At 61.9% G+C, this 22908-nt stretch overlaps 1 protein-coding gene across 2 annotated transcripts; it reads right to left on the bottom strand.

The window, feature by feature from the left end:
* Positions 1 to 781: 781 nt before the first annotated feature.
* Positions 782 to 8304, bottom strand: LOC125926303 (uncharacterized). 2 transcript variants are annotated; one of them, XM_049635592.1, is made up of 7 exons: positions 6245 to 8304; positions 4653 to 4736; positions 4022 to 4110; positions 3418 to 3603; positions 2617 to 2754; positions 2175 to 2367; positions 782 to 1626 (listed from the first exon to the last, which is right to left on the bottom strand). In XM_049635592.1, exons 1-7 carry the CDS (start codon positions 6444 to 6446, stop codon positions 1331 to 1333), a joined length of 1188 nt encoding a protein of 395 aa, XP_049491549.1. In that variant the 5' UTR covers positions 6447 to 8304; the 3' UTR covers positions 782 to 1330. The 2 variants fall into 2 exon arrangements, with proteins under 2 accessions (XP_049491549.1, XP_049491548.1); XM_049635591.1 differs by having other exon boundaries at positions 4653 to 6329.
* Positions 8305 to 22908: the final 14604 nt, after the last annotated feature.

Below are 22908 nucleotides of genomic sequence, written 5' to 3'. Positions count from 1 at the left end.
CTTTATCGCTCCAAAGGTTACAGGAAGCTCCTTGGGGCCTTCGGGGCTGCACCGCTGGGGGCTCCCACTGAGGGCTTCCCTTCCTGTGTGTGCGTTAGCATTTACCGTTCCAGGTAGCAACGGTGTGCCCACTTGTCCTCAAATAAATCAGTTCATGCTACGTGCAGATGAGCCTTGTTTTTCTCTCTGAAAAATTTTTGCAGAATAAATAACACGCGTGTGGCTCATGAAGAGTGCGAGGGCAATAACCTTGTTACCAGCTGTGTGTTTGTGTGTCTGTGTCTGTCCATCCAGAGATGCCTTCTGCAAACCCAGCAAAGCTCCTTCCCTTCAGGTCAGCACAGGCGGGAGAGGACCCCCGCCTCACGCCAGATCCTGGATGGGGGCGGGGCGGGCGCGGGGGGCTTTGCCGGCAGGTCTTCTCAGCTTGTGAGGCTCTAACTTGACCTCTCCTGCGGTTCCCTGGGGAGCGGGGGGTGCAAGGGTTTGCCTCCCTGTCTGTAGCTGGGCCTAAATTACCCCCAGAGTTGCTAAAAAATGAGATCCGATCCCAAATTCTTTACAGTAAAGACATATTCTTTTGTAAGCAGGAGATTTGATTTATTTTATTTTTTTTAATGTTTATTTATTTTTGAGAGAGAGAGAGGGGCAGAGCATGAGCAGGGGAGGGGCACAGAGAGAGACAGAATCGGAAGCAGGCTCCAGGCTCCGAGCCGTCAGCACAGAGCACGACGTGGGGCTCGAACTCACAAACCGTGAGATCGTGACCTGAGCAGAAGTCTGATGCTCAACCGACTGAGGCACCCAGGCGCCCCAGAAGTTTTATTTTTAAAAAAGGAAAATGCATAGAGATGAATACAGGCTAAAGCCCAGCCCCCCGACATGGGAGTTACTGCTCTTTGCCATCCAGCGCCCGGCTGTCCCTTTCTGATTTTCCTATCACCTTTCCCCCCTGGATCCCCGAGTACGAGCACAGGACACGCTCATTTGCTGCGTGACTCTGAGCAGATGGCTCGGGGCCGCTTCCTCTTCTGTGCGCGGGGAGCAGAGGCCCTGCCCTGGCTGCTTCCTGGGCTCTGGTGGGGGGCTGGAATGGGGTCCCTCCTATCGGCATCCGTGGCGCCCCGTCCCTGTCCCCGTTCCCGACACAGGAGGCGCTCCGGGCTTGCTGAATGAGTGCCAGAGGAAGGTTTCGCCCCGGGCGTGGGAAGTCCAGGGGTCCAAGGAGACAAGGGGGAAACGGGGTGTCCTTTTACTGCCTCTCCTGCCACCTGCTCCCTCGGGACACTGCCACTCCCCGCCTGGAGCCCGGCTGGGGCCCAGGGGCCGGTCACCCCGTCCTCAGGGCCCCCAGCTGCTTCAGCACGAACCCCCACTTCCTCAGCGCCAGCTCGGTGTCCCGTGCGGAGACGTCGCGGTGCCACACGGCGCGCACTGACCGCCCGGTCCAGGGGAACAGCAGCACGCGCACCGCGCGGCCGGTCTGCGCCACCTCGTCAGCGCTCACGGCCTGCAGACGCCGGCAGAGCTCCTGGGGCGGCAGCCCGTCCGCTGTCACCATCACCATGTTCGTCTCCACGGCGGCGAGATCCACGGAGCAGATAGGGGACGCCAGCTCCTGGAGCCCTGGGCCCAGGTCCCGTGGTGAGTGGAGCCCGACCCCAGGACCCCACCACCGTCTCCACCGTCCGGCCCTGTCGCCCCGGGAAAGGCAGAGGGCAGCCCGACGGTAGTGGGGCAAAGAGAGACCCTGAATCCTGACACGGACTTGGCTGCACTACCTTTTTGTAGCTGCGTGACCTTGGACGGATCGGTTAACCTTTCTGGGCCTCAGTTTACTCCTCTTTCAAGTGGGGACACGAAGGGGCTGTTTCGAGGACTCAATTAGGAAACGTAAGGCCCAAGTTAGAGGCTCCACTCTGCCGGATCCCGCAGGAAATGAGAATTCCTGACCCCCGTGGAGGGTTTAGTGGTACAGGCCCCGCATCACCGTGGTCTGGGAAACCACCCTCGCCCCCGGGGCCCGACCCGTCATGGCTCGGTGGCTTAACCCTCGTGTTCTAGAATCAGAAGGATGTGGCCCTGCTGGGGATTTGGGTCCCGCTGCAGGGGACCCCCAGGGCACGCTTCCGGGAGCAAAAGGAAGTGAGGGAGGGGCCATGAGGTCCGGGCACCTTGGGCAAATCTCCGAGCGTTCTGGTGGTCCCTCAGCAGCACCTCCTCCACGTCTGCCAGTCCAACCAGGGCAGCTGCGGCCAGCACCCCCGCCTGGCGCATCCCCCCGCCCAGGGCTTTCCGGAGGCGCCAGGCTCCTTCGATGAAGTCCTTGGGCCCCCCAACCAGGGCTCCCACCGGTGCGCCCAGGCCCTGGGAGGAAGAGAGGAGAGAGTCCTGCGTGCCTGCGCCCCCAGGTGTGCATCTCTGTCCTCTCACCCCGGGGGGAGGGGGATGTGAAGGGGACAGGGAAGGGCAGACACCGTGGCCCCATCTGAGGTTGGGGCTCGAGGGGCCCGGGGCCAGCAGCGGCCCTCATAGGAGCTCAGGCACCCGGCTCCGACTCCTCTTGTGGGCACCCCCATCACCCTGTGTCTGGGAGGCAGCCGGTGGCTTCCCCACCTTGGAGAAACAGAGAGACACAGAGTCACAATGCTCCACGATGCGGGCGGGGGGCACGTGCAGAGCCACCGCAGCGTTCATCAGCCGGGCCCCGTCCAGGTGGACCCGGACCCCGCAGCTCTGGGCCAGGAGGCGCACCTGGGGGCCAAGTGCAGGCCACAGTCAGAGGGGCTGGGCTTGGGGCAGGAGCCGAGGGAGGATGGGTCTCCAGAAGGTCACGGGGTTTGGTTCCTGGAGGAGCCACGGCGGGGGTGGGGGGTGGAGGGTACAGAGTGAAGAGAGCTGGGTTGGTGACCAGCTTGGCCGCCTGGGACCTGAGCAGGCACATCTTCTGCCTGGATCTTGGTGCCGTCCTCTAGGAAAGGGGGTTGACGGTGAGCGTTTCATCTCACGCCTACGGTGGCTGTGGCCAGAGCGGTAGATGCCCCTCCTACCCAGGCCGCACCCCTGCTCCGTGAAGGAGATGCTCTCAGCCCTTCTCACAGGCAAAGGGCAGGTCTGAAGACTCAGCACTCAGGTTCTCACACCGGGGAGTGGGACGGTCCCTGCACGAGCTGGTGCTACTCTGGGCTCCCTGGGAGGGAGGGGTGGGGGGCGGGTCTCTGTTCTGGGGCCTAAAGTGGGGCAATAGTGCCCTTCACATCTGCAGCCTGGGACCACATGTCCTCCCACAACACTTCTGGCTGCGATGGGCACCCACGGCCCATGTCAGAGACCTAATCCCCGGAGAGGGGCCCCATGGGACAGGAAGCCAGGAGCTGGCTGGTGGGGTGGGGGGCACAGAAGTGGGGTAGGGCCTACCTGGCGTAGGTAGTCGATGGGGAGAACCCGGCCCCCTGAGCTGCTGTGGGTATTTTCCAGGCAGATGAGCTCACAGACCGGGTGGTAGGGGCTCCCGAGGCCCCGTGTGACCATCCTCTCCAGCTCAAGCAGGTCCAGGGTCCCATGGGGCAGGTCTGGGAGGGGGTGGGAGTGCACCCCAGCAATCTGCAGGTATTGGGGTGGGGATTTAGGATCAGGTCCAGGGGCTCAGGGTCACCTCCTACCTCTGTCCTGTCTGCTTGTCCCCAGCTCTGGACCATGGAGCCTTGCCCCTGTGCTGCAGCCTGAGGGTTAGGGTGCTCCCCCCACCCCCACGCCCCAGCAATCAAGGGCCGCGTGCTCTGGGTACCCACTAGGGGGCAGCAGGACACCAAGCACAGCCGGTGTCCCCGTGGCGGCCGGAGCCGCGGCTGCCCCCACGTGGTCAGTCTGGGGATGACTCTCCTTCCCGCCTCCTTAGAGACGCCACCACCCGGCCATTTCTTCCCTCTGCAGGTCCCATGGCGGTGCCTGGAAAGCAGGTTCCCACCAGAAATGCTGAGCAGCTTGTGCTGGCCCCAGGTGAGGGGTGACGGGTCCTTACCTGAGCCACCCCGCCCTGCTCATAGACGTGGAGGTGGCTCTCCTGCCCGAGGAGGAGCTGGGAGCCCCTGCGCTGGCAGTGACACATCACTGAGATAGATGGGGGAGGGCAGTGTCGGCTCCGAGTGCCAGGGGGCCCACCGGCAGAGCGTCTCCTGCACTGGAAGCCCACCACGGTGCTGCCCCTTGGGGCCAAGCAGCTCCGGGCACGAGCCTCAGTTGGGCCCAGCAGGAAACCGAGGGTGCATGCGCACTGGGGAGCCAGAGAGTTTAACAAAGGGACAACTTATAACAAAGGTGGCAGCATGTAGGGAAGTCAGAAGGGACAGTGCAAGACCCCCAGGCCTTAAGGGGCAAGAGAAGGCTGTGGTTACCAGAACCTGGAGACAGGGCCGTGTGGAGAGGGCTGGCCCAGGGAGAGCCTCTGGGGAGGGAGCTGGGGGAGGAGCGCAGACACGCTGGCCTCACTCTCCTCCCCTCCCTCCCCTCCTGCTAGGGGCCCTCCTGACTGAGCCCAGCAGAAATCCAGATGGCTCAGGACCCCACTGATGTCGTCCCGGCCCCGCCTCCAGCACCAAGGAGAGAAACACGGAGGGAGGGGCTGGAGGGCAGAGTCACCCGACGCCGCTCACCAGAGATAAGGTTGGCCATGGTGTTGGTGGGCACGAACAAGGTCCGATCCACCCCCAGCAGCGTGGCTGCCTTTTCCTGCAGCTCTGAGGAGGAGAGGGATGGGGTGCGAGGAGGATTCATCAACAATGGCAGTCTCCTGGCATCACTCATAACCGTGAGCCCATGTCGTGATGAGGTGAGTGGCCAAGCCAGACAAGAGCCCTGGTCTGCCAGCTGCACAGTCTGTGGTCTTGGTGACCGCATGTCTGGGTCCAGAGGCCCCTCACTGAACCCTCTACCCCCAGCCTCCTCCTGGGCCATGGTCTCCCCCCCCCCAATTGAAACTGTGGTTTGAACCCCCCTGTCCCATCCAGACCTCACACCTGTCTCACTTCCTTTCCCATCAGCCCCTTGCAGGTGGGGCCCTGCGGTTTCTCTGCTGACTTCCTCTCCCAGAACAGGACAGGAGCTCTCAGAAGGGGGGACTCGGGGAGGGGGTAAGCGGGGCTTCTGGCTCCTGCTTTGAAGCCTGCTGTGGCTCCCCTCTGCCTGTGGCATCAAGTCCAAAGTCTTCAGCATGACATTCAAGGGCAGTGGGATTTGCCTTCTGCCTCCACCTCCAGGGACAGGGGTGGCCCCGGCACCCCACGCTCCAGCCACATTCCCTTATCCATATCCTAAACACCTTTCTCACCTCCCAGTGAGCTGGCTCCCTTCCTTGCCTGGGGGCTCCACTCGCCCTTCAGGAGGCTACTCTGCAAAGTCCCCCTTCCCTGTGAGTTCCACGCCTCCGCTCACCCCCAGTTCTCAAGGCCCTCTCTGTGGACACATGTGAACCCCAGCACCTCCCCCACCCCATGGTGGTATGCCTACTAAGCAGTGGGCTCAGCATTTTTGAAGTTCGAGGCAACAGTAGGTGTCTGCAAAATTCATGATCACCAGACGCCATCTGGCCCCACAGACAGGCCCTGGGGGCTCAAGTGGCAACCTGTAGCTTGTCCCCGGCACCGGAGAGGGTTGTACGCACCCCAGCAATAGCAGTGGTCCGCAACTGTCAACCCGGGGTGGGAGTGCTGTCACTGTGTCACTTGAAAACGCTCCCTAGCTTATTGGAGCCCGCTCCTTGAGAGGTGCAGGCTGCGGAAAACCCCCTCATCTAGAGCGGCTTTCTGTTTGTCTTCACGTGGAAAGACAGTGGATCCAGGACAAGAGCTACAGGTTTTAGAGAAAAGACCTGGGCTCACATACTGCCTAGCCGTTTACTGGGTATGAGACCTTGTGTGCCACACTCGCTGGGATGCTGATCTCAGAGCCCTCCTGTGCAAGGTGAGACCACACCCATCTCTTCCAGCAGTGGCACGACACTTCAGTGTGCACGCGCATCACCTGGGCATCCTGTTAGCGTGCCGATTCTGGCTCAGCAGGTGGAAGGGTGGGACCTGGGGCTCTGCATCCCTAACAGACTGAGCAGCTAGGCCCGCAGAGCTTCACGCCCAGCCTGCCCGCTGAGCCGCCACCCGCGCGCCCGGGGCCGCCTCTCCCGCCAGCACCACGGACAGCGCCCCGGGGTCTCGGCGACGACCCCAGGCCCCGGCCTGCACACCCGGCTCACCGCGGACGGTGGGGTCCTCGCCGTAGTCGTCGTCCCCCACGACCGCCTCGGCCATGGCGCGCCTCATGGCCGGCCCGGGCTTGGTCACCGTGTCGCTGCGCAGGTCCACCACGTGCACCGGGACCCCCGCCCCGCCCCCAGACCCCCGCGTCCGGAGGGCCCCCTGCCGCTGGACCGCGGCCCGAGCCAGTCCACGAAGCATGGCGGGGGCAGCTCCCGACCCCACCCCGACCCTCCCGAGCGAGCGCTACCCGGAGCGGCGAGGGTCGGCACGGCTTCCCCGACCTCGACCTCGGCCGTTGACCAGGGCCTGCGGGAGCGCCCGCGGCATGCTGGAAGTTGTAGTTCGGACTCCGTCCCGGCGGGCACTAGCGCAGGCTCGGGCAGGACGGTGCCGAGGCACGCTGGGAGTTGTAGTTCGGGCTTCGCGGGGTGGACACGGCGCGAGATGGGCCTGGGGGAGAGGGAGTCACAGACGGGGAAACTGAGCCGTGCACCAGCTAATGCCTACAGTCACATGTGGCGGAGGCGGCCCGGCCGGCTGTCCCCGGAGTCCCCAGGGTCCCGTTCTGAACCACTACTTTCCGTCGCCCCTAAAAACTAGCATCCCGCCGTCTGCTTTTTTCGATATGGATTTTTTTGAGGACCTCCTGCGTGTCAGGCATGGCCTAAATGCCAGGCAGAGGGATACGAGGATGGCACAAGCGGTCTGAGCGTCCCACTTCATGGGGTATAATGGGAGGCAGAATTAGAGGGGTGCGCAGGGAGCCCCCTCCTCCATACCCCCTGCCCTGGAGGGGTGGGCTACCTCCAACTGAGGTACAGTGCAGGGTAATAGTGAAGGGGACCGACCGACTCAGTCCTCACTTACCAGCTGTGCGGCTTTGGACAAGCCTTTCGGCCTCCCCGTGCCTCAGTCTCCTCCACTGCAGAATGGGCTGCTTTGGGGAGTCCCTGACCTACTGTGTTCAGTGCTGACCCTGGTGCCTGGCTGTGGGTAAGTGCTATGTGTGAATGCTTACTTCTTACTGCTGCTGCTATTATCATTGTTACTGGCCACAGCCCAGGGCCCTGGGGCTTGGTGGTGCTGCTGTGGGGCGCACGGTGACTCAGCCCAGACTGGACCTTCTGCAGCATGACCCTTCCTCACACGGAAGGACCGGCCTCCCTCTGAGTGCCCAGCCCCACTCGGCTGCTCCCCTTCCTGGAGTGTGGCCACAGATGTGTGTCCCCCATGGGAGGAAGTCGGTCCCGAGGGGCCCAAGTTCACCGGAAGAGGCACCCACGGCTCTGGTCAGGGCACCCCTGATCAAAGAGGACACCGACGCCTTCATCAGAGGTCTGCCATGTGCCTGCTCCAAATTGGGTCTGGGGGTGAGGGAGAGTAAGGCCAGGCTGCCTTCGGAGCTCGGGTCCTCAGGGTGGGGACAGGATGCTGCCCAAGAGAGGAGCACTGGGAAGAGGGGGGATGTCAGCATCACGGGGCGGGGCAGGGGGGGTGCTGCAGCAGGCCTGGCTGAGGCAGCAGGGTGGGCTTCCCGGAGGAAGCAGTGACTGGGCTGACTTTTGAAGACGGAGCAGGTCGCTAACCGGACAAAGGGAGAACTCGAGGCAAAGGCTTGGGGTAGGTCTCAAAGGAAGGCCAGCCTGGCGGGAGAATCGAGCAGGGGTGGAGAGGCAGCTATATCCACGGTCGGGGCAACTTCCCCGGGGCTCTCCCCCTCTCCCCCAAGCCTAGCGCAGGCATCCTGAAGGGGCAGAAATCTCAAGTCCCCGTGGGATCAGTGGCCGCAAGGACCCCCGTCTAAAGGAAAGGCTCATCGTGCCCTCCCCCACCCCAGTGCCCCTCTGGCCTTGACCCACAATCTGCACTCAGTTCCGGGCCCTTGGAAAACAAGCCCCTTATCTCGGAGTCTGGCTCCAGCCCTTCTGCTGGGAAGTGGGGTGGGGAGCAGAGGCCTCTGTGGGCAGGAAGGGAGGGGTTGGGGCCTCAATGGTGGCTCTCAGGAGAGCAGGGAGTAAGGGGCAAAGAGCTGGGTCCCCAGACAGGCGGCCTCTTCCTGGGGGAAGCTGGGGCCTAACAGGGCTCATCACCCAGTCCAAGCCTCCCCTCCGCCCCGCTCCCGGGGCCAGTCCCGCCAGTCCCGCCACACCTTGGTGGTGGAGGGGGCCGGAGGGGTGGGGGCCTGGAGCAAAGAGGCCCTGGTTTCTGGGACCCTGTCATGGGGGGAGGCCCTCTGACCAAGGCTGGGTCTTAGGGGGCCTGTCTACGCTCATGTGTGTCTGTGTGTACCTGTGTGCACACACGTATACAGGTATCGGCGTGTCCGTGCGCACGCGTGTGAGCATGTGTTTGCGGGTGCACACGTGCGTGTACACGCACGTGTGAATGTGTTGGTGTAGGTGTGTGTACGTGCGTGTACAAATGTGCGGGGTGCCTGTGCACGTGTGTGTATACACGCGTGTCTGTGCGCGTGTGCCTGCGTGTGTCCCTGGCTGCGGCTGATATCGGAGTCATCCTGTTGGTAATCTGGGAACACTTCACAGCCCCCAGGCTGGAAGGAGAAAGCAGAAGGCCCGTGAGCACCCCCTCCCCTCCACCCCAGGTCACGGAGCAGACCCCTGAAGTCTTTCCCCTCAGAGGAGAGCCCAGCCCTCTAACCAGCTGCCATCCCTGGAGGTCAAAGGCCTAAGGTCGTGGGATAGTCTCCTGCACACACAGACCTGCCTCACCCCACACATCAGCTGCCTCCTCCCCCAAGGCCACAGCCCTAGGCTAGGCCACCTCCGGGTCCGCCCCGCCCCGCAGCCCTGGCTCTGGGTCCAGCCCCTCCCTCTCACCGCAGGGCAGCCAGATGGCAACACCTCTGTTCCCCGAATGCGCTGTGCACCGGCCTCGCTCTCACCCCCAGGTTTTGCACCTGTGTCCTTTCTACCCGGAAACCATCGGCACGTGTCCTTGGTTATCGCCTTCTGAGTCTTCGGGCCTCAGCTGAGAGGTCCCTTCTTCCAGGAAGCCCCTCTGGCCCCAGCGCCAGCAGGGCAGGGAGAAGGGAGATGGCCTGCCTTCCGGGGTGTCAGTATCGTCTCTTCCCATCGCCCGCAAGTTATGGGAAAGGGCCGAGATGCCCTCGGCCTGTGGAGTGTCCTGTGTGCCCAGGCTGGCCCTGGCCCACAGTAATCCCAGCTGAATGAGAGACAAAAGGGGACATACAGATTGCCCCCAACACCCCTTCCCTGGGGAAGCGTGGAGTCCAGGAGCCGTGTCAGGAGCTCTGACCATGGAGGGCCCTGGGTCCCCGTGCGAGAGGAGGCCAGGAATGGCTGAGGAACAGACATTAGTCCAGCCTTGGTCTGTCCGCGGAGGACTCTCCAGGGAGGCCCCCAAGGTAGCCCCTTCCCTGGCCTTCTGGAGACGTCTGCCTGCCACTCCCCTGTGCATTGGGAGGACACTGGGCAGGCTCGCGGGGGGGAGGGGCAAGACATGAGTTCAGAGTGGCTGCTTTCGTGGCACCCCGGGCTCGCTGGCACCCCTCCAGGTGCAGGCTCTGGGGTGTGGGCGCAGCGCGCACACACACACACACGCACTAGCCGAGTTCAGCGTGCGTATTCCTGTAACGCTGGGCCGCTGGCAGGAAGTGAGTGGCGGGAGGCCGCTGCTGGGAACCAGGGGCTGGCCCCACGGAGATAAAGGGAGGCAGCAGATTGGAACTGGAGATAGCGGCCTTGGGTCCCGGTAAACAGGTTGGGGGAAACGTCCTTCCCATCCCAGCCTCTTGGCCCTGAGCCCGCAGGATCCATAGGGCGCTGGCCTGCGTCCAGGCCCAGCAGCCTGGGAGTCAAGGGAGAGCTGTTTGCACCATAATCTTCCCAGACTGGGTGGGGGTGGGGGCAAAGGAGAGAGGGCTGGGCACCCCCCCCCCCCCCCCCCCCCCGCCCCCCCCCCCGGCGGGGGGGGGGGGGGGGGAAAGGGGGGAGGGCTGGGCCCCCCCCCCCACCCCCCGTCAAGGCCACACGTGCTGGCGTAGAGAGGGAAGGGGACAGGAGGACCCCTCCGAGCCGCTGCACCTCCCCCACTGCAGAGGGAGATGTCAGAGCACAGCAGAGGGGTCACCTTCAGAGCCCCCTCAGCACATGCTTGGGAGACCACGAGAGAATGGAGGCAGTGAGGGGGGCAGGGGCTGCACCCCCACTGCCCAGCGGGCAGGCTCTGCAGCAACAACCCACAGTGGGCTTGATATGCTGGCAGCCAGGAGGCCCCTCGCTGTCCAGGCAGAGGGGAAGCTCACACCTTCACTGGAACTCAATCAGGGGCCGGCTGGGTGGGGTCTGCACGGCCGATGCCCAGGACCTGGCACAGTGGGGGCTCACGTACGCGTGTACTTCTAAAAGAGTTACGATGGGGCACCTGGGTGACTCAGTCACTTAAGCGCCTGACTTCGGTTCAGGTCATGATCTCACGGTTCGTGAGTTCGAGCCCCGCGTCGGGCTCTGTGCTGACCGCTCAGAGCCCGGAGCCTGCTTCGGATTCTGTGTCTCCCTCTCTCTCTCTCTCTCTCTCTCTCAAAAATAAAATAAACATTAAAAATATGAATTAAAAAAAAAAAAGAAATAGAACATGACCAGGATTCCAGAAGGTTCCTTGTCACTCACAAACCCTCCCTCTGCCAGCAGTTCCGGCTGCTGTCTGACTTTTATGATCATCACCTGCCACTCTTCATGGTTTTGCCACCATGGATGGGTCCCTTAGTAACAGCGGACTGCTGCTAGTTTCTGAACTCGCCGTAATAAGTCGAGTCACAGTGCACGCTGGTAGCCTGGCTGCTTTTGGTCAACATTATGCCCGCAACGTTCATCCGTGTTGGAGCTGCGGTTCATTCTTTGCCATGGCTGTAGTTTTTCCACCGTGTGCCTGGACCACAGTTTGTCTCTCCGTTCTGCCTGTTTCGAGACCGCGTTACGGTCAGGTTTGGGTGCCGCACAGCGCTGCTGCGCGCGCGCATGCGCATTCGCATTCATGTTTCCTGGGGCGAGACCCCCCCACCCCCCGCCCCCCCAGCCCGCCAGACCTGCTGGGGCAGCCGATGCTTCTCTGAGGCTCCAGGGGGCGATGCCGGACCCCCTCCCAGAGTGGCTGAAATGCAGGATCACACTTCCTGACTTGTGCCATTCCGGCCCGGCGGGCAGTGGCGTGTTTTGATTCTTATCTACTCTTTCGCCTGCGCGATGGAGTTGAACGCCTCTTCTCCACGCGTTAGCCGGTTTGGATTCCTCCTCGGTGCAGAGCCTAAGTCTTTTCTCACCGGTTTGGGTTTGGCACTCACTCACATATGCCGTGTACCAACTCTTCTTGGTTGCACGTCGTGCCAAAAAATATTGCCCTTTTCTGCGGCCTGTCTCTGCACTTCTATGGAATACTTGATGGATTCCAAGTTCCTCCTTTTATGTCGTTGAATTCATGGCGCACCCCGCCCCCCCCCTTTATAATTAGCGTCTTGCTTAAGAGCTCCCTTTCCTCAAGGTCATGATGATAGCCTCCTAATTTTCTTCTAAAATTTGGAAGTTCTGCCTTTCCCGTTGGGCCTACACGTGTTGACTCTTTCCCTGCAACCACTCCCTATGCCCACTGAGGTGGAAAGTGCAAATCCAAGGAAGGACCCCAGACTCAGAGGTCATGTTCCCTCCACCAGATCCTCCCTTTGCTGTGCTCCCGGATGGCCGCCACGCCCTGGGCCAGGCCCGCGGGGCTGCTTGCCTCTGTCAGGGTGGCAATCAGGAGGGAGAAGTGGCGGTGGAACTGGGGAAGGTCCTGGTCAGAAGTGCCAGGGAGGCCTCGAGTCAAGTGCCACCATAGTTTGGTCCCTCGAACCTCAGAGTACCCGGTGCCTAATAGGCACTGCCCCATCCCGCCTCCGCCCAGCACAGCCCTCCAGCCCTGAGGCCCGGAGTGGGCAGACAGGAAGCCTTTAATGCCTTTCAGGGCCCCTCCCCAGCCTGTGCAAGGCTGGGGGCTCAGCCTTCCAAGATGGGAGGTGTTGGGTCAGGATCCGACCCCTCCCACAGAGGCACCCTCACCTTGGGCCGCAGCGGGCAGGCCCTTGAGGGGCTCCAGGTCCTAAGAGCGTCTCAGGGGGCCCGGAGGGGACAGAGTGAAGACCTGGAAGCTGGGTGGGTGGGGCGGCTGGAATCCTGGGAAATCCTCTGGGACGGTAGCCCCAGGGCTCCCTCTGCTCTGCTGGGAAGCAGCCAGCCTTCCAGGAATCAGCTGGGGGGGGGGGGGGGGGGGGGGCAGGGAGGCCTGTGGGGGAGCCAAGCAAGCCCAGGGCTGGGTCCCCACTTCAAGGACCTCCCTGGGGGGTGGTGGGGGCTGGGGGACGCACGGCAGTGGAGTAGGAGGCGTGGGGACGGCGCCCAAGGGACCTTCTGCAGAGCTCTGAGGATCCCTTGCGTTTCAGGCCCTGCCCGGGGACACTGGACACCGAACACTCCATCCCTGCCTTCCAGGGCCCCCAGCTCTGGCTGCAAGCAAAGCACACCTTGCACCTCCTGCCCTCCCCCCTCCCCCCTTCCTGGGGCCCCTGCGCTGCACTCAGGCTGGGCTCCCGTCAGCTAGAGGCAAGTGTTCGGGGTCTGGCCTTATTTATTGCTGCAGCTTCCTCCTCCTTCCAGTAATCTGTCCTCCGACTCCAGGCTGCTTCTGATCAGGCAGCAGACCTCTGATCCCTGAATCTCCGTTGCTTACCGGCATCGGCCTCTGGCTTCCTGTTACCCGGCCTGGGCTGAGGCTCGAGGTCAGCTTCGTGCAGGCTGGGCCCTCGTCTGCTCCCGGGGGCCTCTGCCCTGGCGGCCCGGGGCCCAGCAGGCAGGGAGGACAGAGGGCTCAGACTCCAGGCCTGGGCACAGCGGCCCGTGTGGAGGTGGGTCCAGTTCCACAGATGCTGACCCCCTGCCAGGTGCGGAGGACTCAAGAATGAGGGCCCCCCAGGCTCCGGGTCTTGCCTGGTGGGAAGCCACGGCTCCCACCATTGCCCCCCAGTTTGTTAGGGTGCCCTTCCCCGAGACCCTCCCCTGCCTCCCATCCCCTGCTTCTGCAGCCGGTGGGGGATAGACGCTGTGTGGGAAGGAAGAGCAAAGAAGGTTCTGGAGGGTGGCCATGGACAGAAGGGGTCCGGGCTTTGGGGTCCACTGCCCTAGAGACTCCCTTTGGCCCTTATCCCTAGGAGGCGAGGTTGGGGAAGGGCTTCTGTTGTAGAATTCCAGGCTTGCCCACGTCGTCCGCCCTGCCCAGGTGAGCCCCAAATAGCCCAGAGGAGCCGCAGGTCATAAGGGACACGGACGAGAACGGCTGCCCAGCATCTGCCAGGGTCTGGATCCAGGGACAGACGTCCGGCGCCCTGGGGGCAGGTCCCGCCTCGTTTATGGGCAACATTCCTGTGTGTTTGACACCTGCCGTGTGCTCCACAGCATCTTGGATTTGCAGCCAGTTATCAGTCACTGAAGAGTGCCCTCTTGTTCCCCAACTGCAGGAAGTTTCTCTGCTTAGGATCCCCAGTCTCTCTGTTATCGCGTTCCTGGTGGGCCTGTTTCTGTCCTCTGTGTCATATACGAGTCGAATTTCCTTCCCCGCTGGCAGCGCTGAGCACCCCAAGCTTGGCTCCCCAGCTGCTGACAGAATGGCTGGGATCAGGAAGAGCGTGGTCTTCGTAGTGGCAGAGTGGTTTTTGGGGGGAGGTGGTCTTTGGGAAGAAGAAAGGTTGGAACTTAAAGTTGGAGAATGGATCAAAGTAAGGGAGGCACCAGGGAGACCCCATCACAGCTGGGGATCCAAAGAGCCTCCCCCCACCCCCACCTTGGTCTCCAAAGTGAGCTGCACAGGATGATCCCCTGGGGTGGGGAGGAGAATTGTATGCTTAAGTGTTTAAATTTGATCCTTTTAAGATATCTACCTTCGGTGGATATTTTATTTTATTTTATTTTATTTTAACGTTTATTTATTTTGGAGACAGAGAGAGACAGAGCATGAACGGGGGAGGATCAGAGAGAGAGGGAGACACAGAATCCGAAACAGGCTCCAGGCTCTGAGCTGTCAGCACAGAGCCCGACGCGGGGCTCGAACTCACGGACCGCGAGATCATAACCTGAGGCGAAGTCAGCCGCTTAACCGACTGAGCCACCCAGGCGCCCCCGGTGGATATTTTATAATGCAAATAATACAGTCATACAGGCATGGACACTGGTAATCTATAAATAACTATACATATACAGCTATGAGCTCCAACATTTTGTATTAGAGGGGGCACGATCCAAACAGAACGAAGGCTTCAAAGTCACTGTCTCTTAGATCTTGGAATTTCTCATCCTGCACACCTGCCTAGTGAGTTCAAAGTCCAAGATGGGAGAATGAAAAAAGAGCCCGTACTCAGGGGCCTGGAGTGCCGGCGGCTTCAGTGAATAGTCCTGAGCTGCTTGACGGGAGTCACAGTGGGATCTGACGACCAGGAGATGTCGGGGCGCCTGGCTGGCTCAGTGGGTAGAACACGCGACTCTTGATCTCAGGGGTGTGAGTTCAAGCCCCACGTTGGGCATAGAGATTCCTTAAAAAAAAAAAAAAAATGCTAAGACCAAGAGTGTCATGGGCACAGATGGGGCTCAGGCCTCTCTCTGGTTCCCATTGGGTGCAAAGACAAGACTGAGCTCACCCTAGCCCCTGGGTGTGAGAGAGGGGCAGAGGTAGCTGGGTGTTTGATCAGGAACCCCAGAATCCCTTCCTGGGAATAGACGACAACACACAGACTGGCACCTGCATAGGCACAACCCCTGCCCACTTGTCTCTCCAGCCCCGGATCTCTGGGAGGAGCTTCCTTCCACAAACAAATATTTGCCATGCTCCTGCAGGGCCCGGGTCAAGGGCAGGACATAGCTTGCGCCCTCACGTGTCGCTGGTCAGGCGGGTGGTTGACCGTACGAGATGCCGGAGATCCTGAGTGTGAGGTGCGTTCCCAGAGTCCTGGGTGAGTAGAGGTCAGCGCTGTCTGCTGGGATTTGTTGCCACTAAAGAAGGAAGAGCAGGGGAGAGCTCCCAGGTCCTCAATCCATCCACCAGTCAGTAGCTGTGGGCACCTATTAGATTTGCCAACGTGTGCTGGGTGCTGGGGTAGGGGGCTTTGCCTCCTGAGAACAGAGGACCAAGGATGGATGGTCGGGAGCTCTGCACAGCTGGGACCATGACCTCCGTTTTACAGGTGAGGAAACTAAGGTCCAGGAGGTAGGGTAACTTGCTGGTGAGTAGCCGGGTCGGGGTTGGAACCCATGGCTGTATCACAGGTGCGTGTAGAGCCAGCAGGGGGCAGCGCTGGGAGAACCGGTGGGGGAGGGGGGGCATGGTCAACCCTTCCTTCTTCCCTTCTGTACCTGGAGGAATCCCACTTGGCTCCCAGACTCCGGTCGGCTGGTCTCCCCCTCCAGGATGTCTTCCATGACAGCCCCTCGGCCCTCTCCCACAATACACGCCCTTTTCTCTCTGTTTCCTCTGCACCTGGCTTGCCTTAGAGCAGAACCTTGTCATCGGTCACTTGCTGTGGAGGGCAAGACCTGTGTCTTTTATTCTCGGGACCCCCAGCACGGGGCTTGGAACATGGGGGACGCAGAGGAAATAAATACCTGAAATGATGTGGATGAGAAAACAGAGTAGGGGGGGAGAGGGGCTTCCTTTGGAAGAGGGGAGATGAACCCAGAGTGAACAACACGATTTACAGGAGTCAGGGGGAGAGGGGCAGGCCACCAGGGGACAGGCCCCGGCAAAGGCCTGCAGCAAGGTGTGTGCAATTGTCCTGCCTGAGCGGGCAGATGGCCTGGTGGGACAGGGGACCTTGAGAGCCAGCCGGAAGGACCAGAGCAGACACTGCTGTGAAGAGGGAACCCTACAGGTCCTGGAGCAGAGGCAGGGCAGGGCCAGCCCAGGGCAATCCATGGTGACCCTCTGGCCGAGGAGGCAGGGGAGAGGGGCGGCTCCACCCGGCCAGGCCTGGGGCCTGACTCCCTCTGGAAGTTCTTCTAGCCTCTTACCTGAGGCTCTCAAGCCGCACCTGGAACTGGAAAAGGTGTCTGCAGGCACCTGGGGTGGGGGTGGGGGGCGGGGAGAGGGGGGAGTGCTGTCTGTCCTCGGCCAGAGCTCAGGACAGACCCTCCGCTGGAACCCAGGAGCCCTCCGTCATTGGCCCATTCATTCATTTATCCAGTAAATGTTTATTGGGTACCAAGCGGGTCCCTAGACCCCACCTGGCCTTGGGGTTGGGGGACCCTGCCTGGAGGCTTGGCCTCTGGGGACGCATGAGGCCACCCCCACGGTGGCGCTAGTCTCCCCCTACCCCACCCCTGGGCCCCGCGGGGAGACAGCCCCCGCGTCGCGCTGGGGCTGGGGGCGGGGCTTGCCGGAGGAGGAGTCCCGGCTGACCCTCCCCAGAGGAGCGGGTGGGGTGGAGGTGGGCCTCAGCAGCCCCGCCCCGGGCCCCACACAGCAGCTGTTCCCGGAATGGGGGTTTTAAACTTTTTTTTTTGTTGTTGGCGAATATGCATGTGGTCTTAATTATTTATACGCAGCACTTATCTCCCCCAAATGTTTTATCGGGATTCGGCAGACCCGAGAGCGCGAGGTGGAAGCCCTGGGCGGCATGGGGGAGGGGAGGGGGGCTGCAGGGGGAGCAGCGGAAGAGGGGGGGGGGGTGGGGGCGGCGGAGCCGATCTGGGTGGCCCCGAAGTCGGCCCCGGCGGACGGCCGCGACTCGGGGGTGAGGGAGGATACCGACCCCATCCGCGGTCCATTTAACTCTTTCGGGTCACCGAGGGCCGTTGGGAAACCGTAGGTGCGTGGCGGGCCTGCGGGAGACGACACCTGGGGCGGGTTGACCCGGGCTCCGGCCTGCGCGGACCCGGCCGGCAGGGGGCGCTCACAGAGGCCAGTTCGCCGGGGTGCTTCCCCGGTGGTCGCAAACGACGGTGGGCAGCCACAGCCCTCGGCAAAACCCAGGATGCCTCAGGGAGGGGCCCAGCTCTTTTCTGGTGGGGGGTGGGAAGAGGAGAGAACCGGGCGTGATCTAGGAATCCCGCACCTATTAACACTCTGGGGCATTAGTGGTCTCATTCGGCGCTCACCACCCCCTGGAGACCTGAGTGGCCTTATCCTGCCCATTTTGCAGATGAGGAAACTGAGGTTCAGAGGAACCACACGTCTAAGGACCTCCAGCAGATCGGTGTCCACGTGGACTCAGGCGGGTGGTCCTCCCTTTAGCTGGGGGAGGGTAGTGGGTGGGGCACTCCCCCCCCCCCCCCCCCCTCATTTGGTCCCCTAGGGCCCCGCCAGCTGCAGATGCCCTCTTCGTGCCCTCTTCCTGGCCGTTTGGGCAGCGCCACTGGAGATTCCTGGAAGCGCCTCCCGGGCACACCCCTCCCCCTCGCACCCGCCCACCCAGTGACTGAAGGATTTGGGGGGGGGGGGGGGGGGGGGAGGGGGGGGGGACTTAGGGGCCCCCCCCCCCCCCCCCCCCCCCCCCGCAACCCCTGGTGAGGGGTGGCTAGGAGCCCGAGCCCGGAGGGCCTGGGAGCTCCCGACCCTCCCTCCAGCAGTGCCCATGGCCTGATGTCCTGCGGGGCACCGGGGTCTTGCCGACACCCAGGAGGCCCTCGGGGGCCGGGGGCTCGATCTTTTGCAGGACAGGGCGAAGCAGACGGCTGGACGGGAGGGCAGGCCTGGGGCTCCCGGAATCCCACTGGGACGGGAGCGGCAGGGGTCTTCAGGATTTAGGGGTGCACCTTCTGTGCCTCGGGACTTCCACCCCCAACCCGGGTCTCAGGCTTGCGGAGTCCCCGTGTCCTTCGCCCGGGGTGGGGGTGGGGGAGGGAGGATTTCCTTGAACTTTAAAGTCGGGACCAGTGGGAATGGGGGCTCGGTCCCCTGCAATCCTAGGCTCCCTCGGTGGGGCAGGGCCGGTGGGGCAGGGCCTGGGAGAGGAAGCCTCGAGATTCATGGCATTCCCTGAATTTCAGTCCCGGCCACGGAGTCGGCCTCTCCCAACGCAAAGCTTTAAGAGGGAGGTTCCCGCGAGCTCCCCGGCGGCCGCTTGGTAATTGGTTCATCGATTAACAGTTGGGTGTGGGGGGCGCTTCAACAAGGGTGGGGGGTGGGCGGCTGATGAGGGACCAGGCCCTGGGGAGAGGTTGGAGGGAGGCGGGGAAGTCGGTAATTCCAGGTTGGGGAGGGTCTTTGTGCCTCCCCAAGGAGGCGAGGACCCCCGCGAGGCAGCCCTGCCCCCCACCACCACCCTACCCCCGGGTGCCAAGCGCCAGACGGCCCCCTGGGCCCCTGGAAGAATTGGTTCCCAACAGCCAACCTGTTCCCATAGCCAGAAGTTGCCATGGTGACCCCCTCCCACCTTCAGCTACAGCTTTTCCAGTAAAACCACTGCAGAAATCCATACTTCCCGACAGGCACGCCCCCCGGCCCCCCACCCCCCACTCCGCGCGGTCTGGGAGCTCCCGGGAGTTAACCCTCAGCTTGCCGGGGATGCTGTTTGGGGGAGTCCAGGGACTGAGGGCCGAGCACGAGGGGCCTGGAGAAGGTAGACAGGGGGGATAGGCCCTCTGTCTTCTCCCTCAAGGCCGCCTCCAGCCACTGGAGCAAGTCCCGGCCGCTGGAAGGGAGAAGGGAACCGGGCTCTCAGCTGAAGGCCCCGCCTTGGAGCAGCATTGCTGGGGCCCCCGGGCAGCTTTAGCGCCACCAGAGTGCAAGCCGAGCGCCTCGGGGACTCCAGCCCTCCAAGGGTGACTGGGTATCAGATCTACCCAGCCTGGCCTGCAGTCTCTGGCGGCCTCAGCTCGCCCCTCCCTGGCCTCTGCCCCTCCTTCCCCCACAATGCTTTCCTAGAGGCAGAGAGGCTCCGCTCAGGTCCAGCAGGGTCACCTGCTGCCCCTCCGGCCAGGCCGCACGCCCACAGCCTGGCTTGGTGTCCACAAGTCCGCTCTGATGGGCTGTTGGTGTTGGACGAAAGTCACTGACAGCTTAGGGTCTCCGCTTCCTCCCCTGAGGAATGAGGCTAAAGATCCCAGCTCCTTGCCAGTTTGGGGGAGAAGAGGGGTTCCTTTCCCGCTGGGCCTCGGGGACAAGGCCTGCCTGCCTCTGTTGGGGGAGGGGGCCCCTGGGGACGGCCAGGCTGTGCAGCCCAGGGGTTGAGCTCGGTGGCTCTGCCTAGCCTCCACTTCCAGAGCCTTGAGCATGGAGGTGCTCTAATTGTTTTCTATGCAGCCCTAGATGAATAATTGAGAGGTCTTTGAAGAGAATTAATTAGCCCGTTTATTGACTGTAAATGCTTTGCTGCAGATGATAAAGGGAAGGCTCACCGCCTGTGCGGGCTGCCTGCCGACTAGGGCCCGCAACTAGACATTTAATTTGCACCCAGGGTTCCCTCAGCATGACCAGGGCTCAGCCTTTGCCTGGGAGCTGGCCCCTTCCCCCCCCCCCCCCCCCCCCCCCCCCCCCCGTTGCCGGGGGAGCCCCCCCCCCCCCCCCCCCCCCGCCACCCCGAGAAAGGAGCTGGTGGCTGAACCCCGGCTTCCGGGCACCCCTGGCATCCTGCTGCAAGGTTCTGTCCCCCAGCCCTAGCTCTGCTCCGTTTGTCTCCCAAGAGGCAAGGGAGGGCTGCCCTCCCTGCAAGGAGCACGGGTGGGGTCTGTCCACTGTTGGGAGTGCTTTCCCTAGCACGTTGGACTCCTGTCCTGGGGCCAGGCTCTGGGCAGGGCCCAGGACCCCCAAGGGGAGAGGCACCCCACCACGGGGGACCTGTCCTGGGGCTGGTTCTGGACTCTGTGGATCTCTCTCCATGCAGCGATCCTATGGTGCCCGGGCCCCAGGCCGGGGTCAGGTCAGACGGTGGGACCCAGGCAGGGAGAGGTCCACTAGCCTGGACAGGGTTGGCTTGCTAGGTGGGTGCTAGTGATTCATAAGGACAGCAAACATTTCTATACCTTTCATTCCGGGCCAGGCCCTGGCACATATATGGATTCACTTGGTCCTCCTGACAAGCCTGTGTAGACCGTGTGAGGGTGGGGGGGTGTACTTGTTCTCTGGTGGGTCCACAGGGCCTCAGTGCAGAACCTGATATAGCCAAGGGCTTATGGAAGGAAGGAAGGAAGGAAGGAAGGAAGGGAGGAAGGAAAGGAGGGAGGAGGGAGGGAAGGGGGGAGGCCTGCCCAAGGGTCAGCCCCTGCCTGCGTGGCCGCTGGGCACCAGCGGACGCAAAGAGACACCAGGAGAGCTGCCTTAGGAACCCCAGCCCCGCAGCTGTGGGCATGGCCTGGGGATCAGAGACGTCCTGCTGTGTGAGTGGGAGCCATGGCTCTTGGTTCAGCTGAGCCATGAAGGAGCCTGGGCTGAACCACAGCAATGGCGGGCGGGGAGACTGTGGCAGCTGCCATAGCTGGAGAGGAAGGGGGGGGGCGATGGAGCGGAGTGACTCATGGACCTGGGGACAGGGGGCAGAGGAGTGGACAGGACCCCAGACCTGGGTGAGGTTGTTCGGGAAGCACAGCGAGCTGGCTCTCACCCAGGCAGCTCCCCGGGGGAACTTGGATGGCCCCCTTCCAGATGTCTCATTGTCCTTCTGTGCCGGGACAGGCTGCCCTGTGGGGACCACGTCAACGGACTCCCTCTTCCTGTGCCTTCGGTTGGGTTTCACAAGCAGGAGGCGCCGGCGGAGGTTGTGGGGGCGGGCGATACAGAGCCCAGTGCCGCTGGCTCTGTGAGCGTCCCTGTGCTCACACCCGCGAGGGCTCCTACTGGGCAGCCCTCCCCGTCCCTTCAGCTTTCTTTCGAGGGCCGCTGTCCGCATCGCTGTTTGTTTTTCTTGAACATTTACTACGTGCCGTGGACTCTGGTACATCCGGGCAGTCCCAGAAGACGGAACATTTTTTTTTTTTTAATTTTTTTTTTTTCAACGTTTATTTATTTTTGGGACAGAGAGAGACAGAGCATGAACGGGGGAGGGGAGAGAGAGAGGGAGACACAGAATCGGAAACAGGTTCCAGGCTCTGAGCCATCAGCCCAGAGCCTGACGCGGGGCTCGAACTCACGGACCGCGAGATCGTGACCTGGCTGAAGTCGGACGCTTAACCGACTGCGCCACCCAGGCGCCCCAGAAGACGGAACATTTGCACAGCTGACTTACTTAGGCAACTATCCCAAGTCACCAAGTTGGTGAATGTTGGTGCTGAGGCGTGAACCCACATCTACCAGACTCCGCTTTGCGGTGTTGTCTGTAGTGCTGTCTCCTGCCTCCTGCTCCTCCTGGCCTCTGGGGGCTGCCCCTCCCTGCCCTCCACCTGGCGGTTCCGGTGGAAGCCTGGGGCCACCTCATCAAGGGCTTTGGCAGCTGGGGAAGAGAAGCTGGCCTTCCTCGAGGTGCTGAAGCTAGGCGCATAGGGCCCGGGGACAGGCGGCACGTGGCCCAGGAGGAGAGGAGGAACCCTGTCCGGAATGCTCTGGGTCTAAGGGATCTTGGAAGCTTGGAGGCAAGATGCCAAGGGGAAGAGTGGTTTAGGATCGTTCTCCATCCGACAGCGTGTGGGTCAGATAGAAGGCAGTGCTAGACCAGCGGGCTACCCATCGTGTCCCCAGTGTGTGCTTCTTCCGGACCATCTCAGCAGTACGAGGGAGCTCATTGGTTGTACTAGCACGTTTCAGCCTCTACTCAGTGCACATCCCTGGTCAAAGCAAGTCACATGGTGCCATGACCCCAGTGTCTGTGTCTCCCCAAAACCCGATCTTGATGGCACCTCAATCTTGGACTTCCAGCCTCCAAAACCGAGAAACACCATCCTGCTGTTTATAAGCCACCCAGTCTCTGGTGGGTGTTCTGTGACAGCCGCCTGGACAGACAGCCCAAAATCAAGGCTATGGATGCATAAATCTGTTAGAAGGGAGTGAGGGGGCTGGATGGAGAACTCAATCCCTCTTTTAAATTTGTATTTATTGTTTAATTTTTAAAGTGTATTTATTTGGGGCACCTGGATGGCTCAGTCGGTTGAGTGTCTGACTTTGGCCCAGGTCATGACCCTGCGCTTTGTGGGTTCGAGCCCCGCGTCGGGCTCTGTGCCGACAGCTCGGAGCCTGGAGCCTGCTTGGGATTCTGTGTCTCCCTCTCTCTCTCTGCCCCTTCCCCATTCTGTCTCTCTATCTCCAAAAATAAGTAAACATTTTAAAAAATTATAAAAATAAATAAAGTGTGTTTATAAATAAAGTGTGTTTATTTATTTTGAGAGAGAGAAAGGCTCAGAGAGAGACGGAGAGAGAATCCCAAGCAGGCTCCATGCTGTCAGTGCAGACGGACGTGGGGCTCGATCCCATGAACCCTGAGACCTGAGTCGAAATCAAGAGTCAGAAACTTAACTGACTGAGCCACCCAGGCACCCCTAATTTTTAAAATAATCGTCATCATGGGGGGGGGGGCGCCTGGGGGGCTCACTGGGTGACGCGTCCGACTTCGGCTCAGGTCACGGTCTCACGGTCCGTGAGTTCGAGCCCCGCGTCGGGCTCTGGGCTGACGGCTCAGAGCCTGGAGCCCGCTTCCCATTCTGTGTCTCCCTCTCTCTCTGCCCCTCCCCTGCTCGCGCTCTCC

Source organism: Panthera uncia, chromosome E1, assembly GCF_023721935.1.
Source record: "Panthera uncia isolate 11264 chromosome E1, Puncia_PCG_1.0, whole genome shotgun sequence".
Classification (NCBI taxonomy): domain Eukaryota; kingdom Metazoa; phylum Chordata; class Mammalia; order Carnivora; family Felidae; genus Panthera; species Panthera uncia.
The sequence above is the reverse complement of the archived record's forward strand: the minus strand, read 5'-3'. Positions and strand labels throughout refer to the sequence as shown.

What these genes read in the sequence shown, in the direction of transcription:
- LOC125926303 (XM_049635591.1), bottom strand. Translation starts at nt 5,211, where the DNA reads ATGCTGAAGACTTTGGACTTGATGCCACAGGCAGAGGGGAGCCACAGC. An exon ending in CATGGCCAACCTTATCTCTG is followed by an intron (nt 4,111 to 4,652) that starts GTGAGCGGCGTC and finishes CATCTATCTCAG; the next exon opens with TGATGTGTCACTGCCAGCGC. An exon ending in TGTCTCTCTGTTTCTCCAAG is followed by an intron (nt 2,368 to 2,616) that starts GTGGGGAAGCCA and finishes TCTTCCTCCCAG; the next exon opens with GGCCTGGGCGCACCGGTGGG.